The 6,086-nt window shown below is 48.3% G+C and overlaps 2 protein-coding genes across 3 annotated transcripts in view; one reads left to right on the top strand and one right to left on the bottom strand.

Annotated features, from left to right (window-relative positions):
* FOXG_03534 (ATP-binding cassette sub-family B member 8, mitochondrial precursor) overlaps positions 1 to 2,780 on the bottom strand; it is a gene marked incomplete at both ends in the record, with an annotated part of 3,670 nt that extends 890 nt beyond the window's left edge. The window contains 4 exons of the mRNA XM_018381306.1: positions 73 to 939; positions 1,309 to 1,735; positions 1,788 to 2,632; positions 2,682 to 2,780. Coding sequence (XP_018237762.1) covers positions 73 to 939; positions 1,309 to 1,735; positions 1,788 to 2,632; positions 2,682 to 2,780 — 2,238 coding nt within the window. The remainder of the gene's footprint in view (positions 1 to 72; positions 940 to 1,308; positions 1,736 to 1,787; positions 2,633 to 2,681) is intronic.
* A 546-nt stretch (positions 2,781 to 3,326) lies between these two features.
* Positions 3,327 to 6,005, top strand: FOXG_03533 (uncharacterized protein). Of its 2 annotated transcripts, XM_018381304.1 has the most exons (8): positions 3,327 to 3,457; positions 3,521 to 3,544; positions 3,591 to 3,709; positions 3,761 to 4,200; positions 4,260 to 4,555; positions 4,618 to 5,052; positions 5,112 to 5,347; positions 5,394 to 6,005. In XM_018381304.1, exons 1-8 carry the CDS (start codon positions 3,398 to 3,400, stop codon positions 5,824 to 5,826), a joined length of 2,043 nt encoding a protein of 680 aa, XP_018237760.1. In that variant the 5' UTR covers positions 3,327 to 3,397; the 3' UTR covers positions 5,827 to 6,005. The 2 variants fall into 2 exon arrangements, with proteins under 2 accessions (XP_018237760.1, XP_018237761.1); XM_018381305.1 differs by lacking the exons at positions 3,327 to 3,457; positions 3,521 to 3,544; positions 3,591 to 3,709 and having other exon boundaries at positions 3,723 to 4,200.
* Positions 6,006 to 6,086: the final 81 nt, after the last annotated feature.

The following is a 6,086-nucleotide window of genomic DNA, read 5'->3' as shown; positions in this document are numbered from 1 at the left end:
TTCATGAAGCCTAGACTCAAGGCGGATCTTGCAGTAACCAGAACCCATGAGAAGAGGCAATCCTGCAAACACCATGACAAGAGCCAGTTTCCAACCATACGCCAGTGCAAGAATAGAGCTAGCAGTTATGTTGACAATCATGACGAGAATAACATAGATGTTCAGTCCAAGAAGCTCTGTCAAACTCGTGGGGACCGAGGACAATGTTGAAGCCAATGCACCGGATGAGTTCTCAGTTCGATCAAAGAAGTCAATGTCCATGACAACCATGCGACTGAACAACTCAAGGCGGTACTGATGAGAGATGGATTGAGCCACGTGGTTGGAGATGTATCCGATGGTGAAGTACGCAACTAGATTACCAAGCGCAATGACGAAGAACATAAGGGCATAGAAGTTGGCATCTGAGGCGGAGGGTTGACTGGAAGAGAAGGCTGTGATGAGTCGGGAGAATAGGACAGCTTGGCCCGGCCAGGTAGCTGCGGCGATGCTGCAGGCGAGCGCTGCGACAATGATGTGAGGGAGGAGGGCCTTTTGTTCCTTGAGGATGAGGAAGATGCTCGTCATAATAGAGCGGTCCTTTGGCTTGTCATCTCCACCCTTGAGCACCATGGACTTCTCGGTTTGTGCTGTCATGACGCGCGCCACCTCCTCGTCTGTCTCGACTTCGACCATATTCTGCTTCGCACTCAAGTTTTTGTGAACTTGATTCGCGGAAACTGCAAGGTTCTGTGCACGAATGAGTCTGGCATAGTGAGCATTGAGTGCAAGAAGTTCCTCGTGAGTACCCTGCTCAACAACCTGGCCAGCTGAAACAACGACGATGTTGTCAGCGTCCTTGATAGTGATAGGCGATGCGCGATGACTACCGTGGTTCTCTCTTGAGAAACTCGCGATAAGGCCTTTTGAACGATTCGCTCGGCATTGGGATCGAGGGCACTTGTTGCTTCGTCAAGGAGAAGGATCCTGGGATTAGAGACAACGCTGCGTGCAATGGCAACTCGTTGCTTTTGGCCACCGCTAAGCGTACCGCCTCGCTCGCCGAGATATGTATCATAGCCCTAGGCAATGTTAGACAAACTGGGTTGAAGTTGAGGAGCGTGTTTACCTGTTCAAGCTTTTGAATGAACTCATGAGCATAGCTGGCTTCGCAGGCTTCCTGCACCATCTTCCTCTGTTCATCAAGACTTAGGACCTTCTGTGCCTCTGTGAAGCCCTTGGCCACATTCTCAAACACCGTTCCCCTGAACAGAACCGGTTCCTATAACTATGTTAAATACATTCGAGAACAGAAAGAAGCTGTCTTACCTGTTGAACAAGAGCCATCTGAGACCTAAGCCACTTGACATTTAGCATGGATACATCCATGCCATCAAGAAGGAAGCGGCCAGAGGTTGGTAGGTACCATCTCTCCAACAAACCAATTATAGTACTCTTTCCAGAGCCACTAGCCCCGACAATGGCGGTAGTTTTGCCAGCTGGGATGTTCAGACTGATGTTGTTGAGCACGTTTGTGTCGGGTCGAGAGGGGTATGAAAAGGAAACGTTCTCAGCCTCGAGATGGCCGTGGCACTTTTCGGGGACTTTGCCTTCATTACCGAGAGGATCCAGTAAAGAAGATTTGTCAAAGATCTTGAAGAGCTCGGAAGCGGCTGCCGCGCCGTTGGCCAGAGCCGGGACCTGTGGATAGAGAAGACCGATCGATGATGAGGCAAGCAAGACAGATAATACAACGCTATGAATGGTCAGTTGTTTTTGGAGTCTTAAGTCAAGATTGAGAGTCTTACGTGAATACAGTACCAACAGAGTCGATCTCACCACTCTGATACATACGGAAACCCTGCCAGAAGGCCAAAGCATTTCCAGCGTACATGCAGAAGTAAGTTGATGAGCTCATGACACCGTACATGAAAGACTTCTTCTTTCCATGGACGTGAGCCTCTTTGAGATAGTCGTCATATCGCACTGTCATTCTGCCCTGTGCCCAGAAGGCATGGACCGTTCGGATGGAAGCCATGACCTCTTGGGCGAAGACATTGGCTTGGGAGTAACTACCCTGAACCTTTGCTTCGATGGGCGCATCAAGGGTCATTCCAACGCCAATGATGAAAAAGAAGAGAGGCACGACAGTCAAAGTGATGAGTGCCAGCTTCCACTGAACTGCTATCGCGACGACAAAGGATGAGACAAACATGGCCAGTCCTTGGATAAGAAGTGACAGTTTCTCGGCAATGCCCTGGTTGATACGAGTAACATTGGTAGTCATCTGGGTCGCGGGTGATCCAACATTAGCCGTATCAAAGTACCAAATCTCGGTTCGAAGAAGATGTTCCAAGAAACGTTGTCGCAGTACTCGTGTTGTTCGGATTCCGGAAACGGTAACAGTCAAAGTGGCCAGATAGCTGAGGACAAATTTGCCCACAAAGAGATAGACAAACCATAGGACGAATGTGTTGACCTCATCCTGAAAGTCCTCAGGATCAAGCTTGCCACTCGCATAGTCGCTAAATCGGCCAGTGAATTGTCCAAAAACAATAGTCATCAAGGGGAGTGTTGCTCCAGAAGCAATGGAGCAGATAAGGGATGTGAAGTTGAGGATCCAGTCGAGGCGGTCGGCGAATCGAAAGACGCGCTGTAATGTGTAAGTCGTGAGTTCATCTACTCCAGTAGAATAGTCATACCCAAAGATCTCCAAGTTCAGCCTGCTTTTCAGGCTCATCCTTTTGTGTTGTTGTAGTTGAGTCCTCAACAAGGATCTTCTTCTCATTGTCGGCGTCCATGGTGGAAGTTAGTGGAGAATCTATTATGAAGGTGGTAAAAGAGAAGAGGAGAAGTTGAAACGAAGGCTAGAAGCCTAAAGGAACGCTCAAGAGAAAGAAGTGAAAGAACTGTCTAATTGAGATTGTTTAATGTCAAACTAAACGAGGGTGGCGATGTTTGGATACTTATTCACACTCCATGGACATGTCTGAGCTCACATACTTACGCAAGCAGGTCATACAGAATGGCTCATGCTGACTGCATTCCCATAATTTCGCTGCCAAGACAATCAATCCCACCCCTGAATACGCTGCAGCTTCAGAGGAGATGCCAAAAATAATTCATCTAAGGTGTACTAAATCTAGACTAATTTTACCTAAGCCTTTTTGTCGCTTAGGCTGCCTGTTAGCTCACTCGTTTGGACGGACCCGCGGGAGACGCGGACAGCCAATCGATATGATCTGCGCTAACAGAATTAGGGGCATCTTGTAGGGCTCGGGACCACGGGCCCGCGCCTCCGAGGTAGCGAGGTGTCAGCATTCCCTCTCCTCCGCGAGCCCGTTCTCCCGCAACACAACCTTTGACCTCACATTGCATTAAATTTCGCTAAGTGGATTAAACTTGGTTCGTTAGGGTCATGTCAGGAGAGGAGACTATTCTGGCTAGGCGGGCTAGGCTCTCCCAGGTCCCGCGAGCGGTACGTACTGCTCAGACAAAGCCCTCTTATCCCATTATGGCCAAGACACTGACAATGCAAAAGTGTGAAGCATGTAAAGTCCGCAAGGTGATTGGTATAACCAAACTTTTATCTTCATTCCTGACTCTCCTAGATTCGCTGTGACAGATCCCATCCCTGCGGAAACTGTAAAGCTGCAGGTATAGCCTGCCAACAAGCTCATTCTGTTCAGTCAGATGCACGTTCAAGGCCAGACAACCGAATAAGTCACTTGTAAGCCCGTTTGCTCTCTGTTCATTTACAATTACTCATACCTCCCAAAAGAGAAGAATATGTGGCTGCTCTTGAAGCTAGACTGGCCAAGGTTGAGTTGCGTCTAGACAAACAACCTGAACAGCCATTGACTTCCACGCCTGCTTCGACATCCGCGCCCACGGGCCCGAAAGAGGCCTCTTCCGTTTCTCCAGCTGGTTCTTCTGAGCCCAGTGTCTACGATGTAGCCCCATCTCCTGGTGGTGCATTGTACGAGGGAACATCGTCATTTCTTCAGCAATCTGTCCAGGCTAGCCAAGAGGTTCAGCGCTCTGCAGCTGCAGAGAGTCCTGAAGCAGCACAGACCATCAGCGAATCATTCAACCAGTTGAACTCTATCTTTAAAAGTCAAAATGATAAGAAGTTGCCATTCGCGGCCTCGACCCGATCCATGCCAGAAATTACACCTCTACCAGCTTCGGTTGTCCTTACTATTCTACGCAAGATCAAAGGCAGTAACCAACACACATTTAGAAACGACTGGCGATCCAATAACTAACCCGCTATATAGCTAATCCGACCAGATTCTTTCCTGGCCAAGCGCTCACTGACGTGCGTCTCATTGAGCATCTATGTCAAAAGGTCTACTTCCCAACGGAACCAGTAACCCTTGGACATATTACAAGCGTCAATGGCATCATGCGGTTACTCCTCCGCGAGTTTATCATCACAAAGGATAGCCTTGCTGAAGAGCATAACCTGGAGGAACTGAAAGCGCAGGCTGAGCGAAACTTTGACCGAGGTCTGCAAACCTTTGAGCTTATGACGGTGCCCAGTTTTGAGAATATCCTGGCTATCACAGCCGCGGTTAGTTACTCTCAGATCGCTTTTGAGGCCAAGCTTTTAATCAATTCTTTTGTTCATTGTAGGTTCTCAAGATTCAAAACGAAGCCGCTCCTGTTCTGGCTCGTTCATTAGTCAACGCAGGCCTCAGTCACTGCCAGATGATGGGCTACCATCGAGAGGTAACCTATCAAAAAGACCAAAGTGGCTTCGCTGACAATAAGCGTCGACTTTTCTGGACGCTTTATGTCTTTGACAAGACAAACTCTCTTCATTTCGGTAATGCCTCAAGAGTCCAGGACTTCGAAGTTGACGCGCATTATCCTACGATACCGGACGACCCAGCCGAGAAGCCCTGGACTGAACTGTTTCGACTGGCTGTTAGGCTAGCTAAGATCCAAGGCTTGATATTTGATAAGCTTTATTCTGTTACTGGCCTACAATCCCCTGCTGTAGACCGCAGACAATGGATTGATGCTCTGGTCGCCGACATGCACCAATGGCGATATGAATTGGACCATGTAGGCTTACTTTCCAGTATTATAAATCTGTTTTGACCACTCAACTGACACCTGTGCAGATGGATGGAAGTACAGTGCGCTTTGTTGAGATTCTTAAGCTTTCAATGACCCATTGGGACATCATGTACTACTCAACTCTAACCATTCTGTTACGAGCTCCAGCAATGCCAGGAGTTGGTACAGACATGACATCCCAGTGCTTTCAAGCAGCAAGGCTCTCTCTACAAAGTCATCTTCGCGCATTCTCAGGCTACGGTGGCGACAGGATGCTCTCGAAAGCAGATTACATCGACTGGTAAGTCAGCCCTAGCCTGTTCAGATCCAACAGCTTACACTTGCAGGGCTCTTCATAACTCATCATTCACACCTTTCGTCGTTATATTCCTGCACTCGATAGCAGCATCTAGTCTTGAAGACGTAGAGCTTCTTGAGCAAGTAGTCACCACGTTCCGGAGCGCCCGAGATATGAACATTGGAGCTGAGAAGCTTTATCAAATCTGTTCTACCTTCGCACGACTTGCCCGTCGAATGGTCGAATCTCGAAACACGTCGGTGGGCATGTACGATCAGAATAATGATACACTCCAGGTGGCTGGTGTGTCCGAAAATGTCCCCTTGACTTGGACGGATGTGGCTGGTCAGCCTTCGGAGCAACAGACTGGAAGTGATAGCTTTGCGGACTTTCTCACTGATGACATGACCAACATATTGGCTGATTGGATCAACGGACAGCCCCCTGCATCTGATATGTTTGCTATGGATTTTGGGGAGTGATCTTATTGATAACTTGATTAGATGAGATCGAAGTTTAGAAGAAACTAGATGCCTCGTCTTGAAACGCGTAACTGGTGGATCATTTCCATAAAATCAGGCAGCTGATGAATATGTGAGACTTCTCCAAGGCAACCATCTCCAAGGCAACCATATTTGGTGAGACATTTGATGTTTGAAATTGAATAATATTGTTGCCTTAAATTCGGGGCCGTGGCAAATCCCTCATATCGCTCCCTAGCCTCAAGGCTGCTGTGATAGCA

The sequence above is a fragment of the Fusarium oxysporum genome, chromosome 8 (genome assembly GCF_000149955.1).
Source record: "Fusarium oxysporum f. sp. lycopersici 4287 chromosome 8, whole genome shotgun sequence".
In the NCBI taxonomy this organism is placed as follows: Eukaryota; Fungi; Ascomycota; class Sordariomycetes; order Hypocreales; family Nectriaceae; genus Fusarium; species Fusarium oxysporum.
The sequence above is the reverse complement of the archived record's forward strand: the minus strand, read 5'-3'. Positions and strand labels throughout refer to the sequence as shown.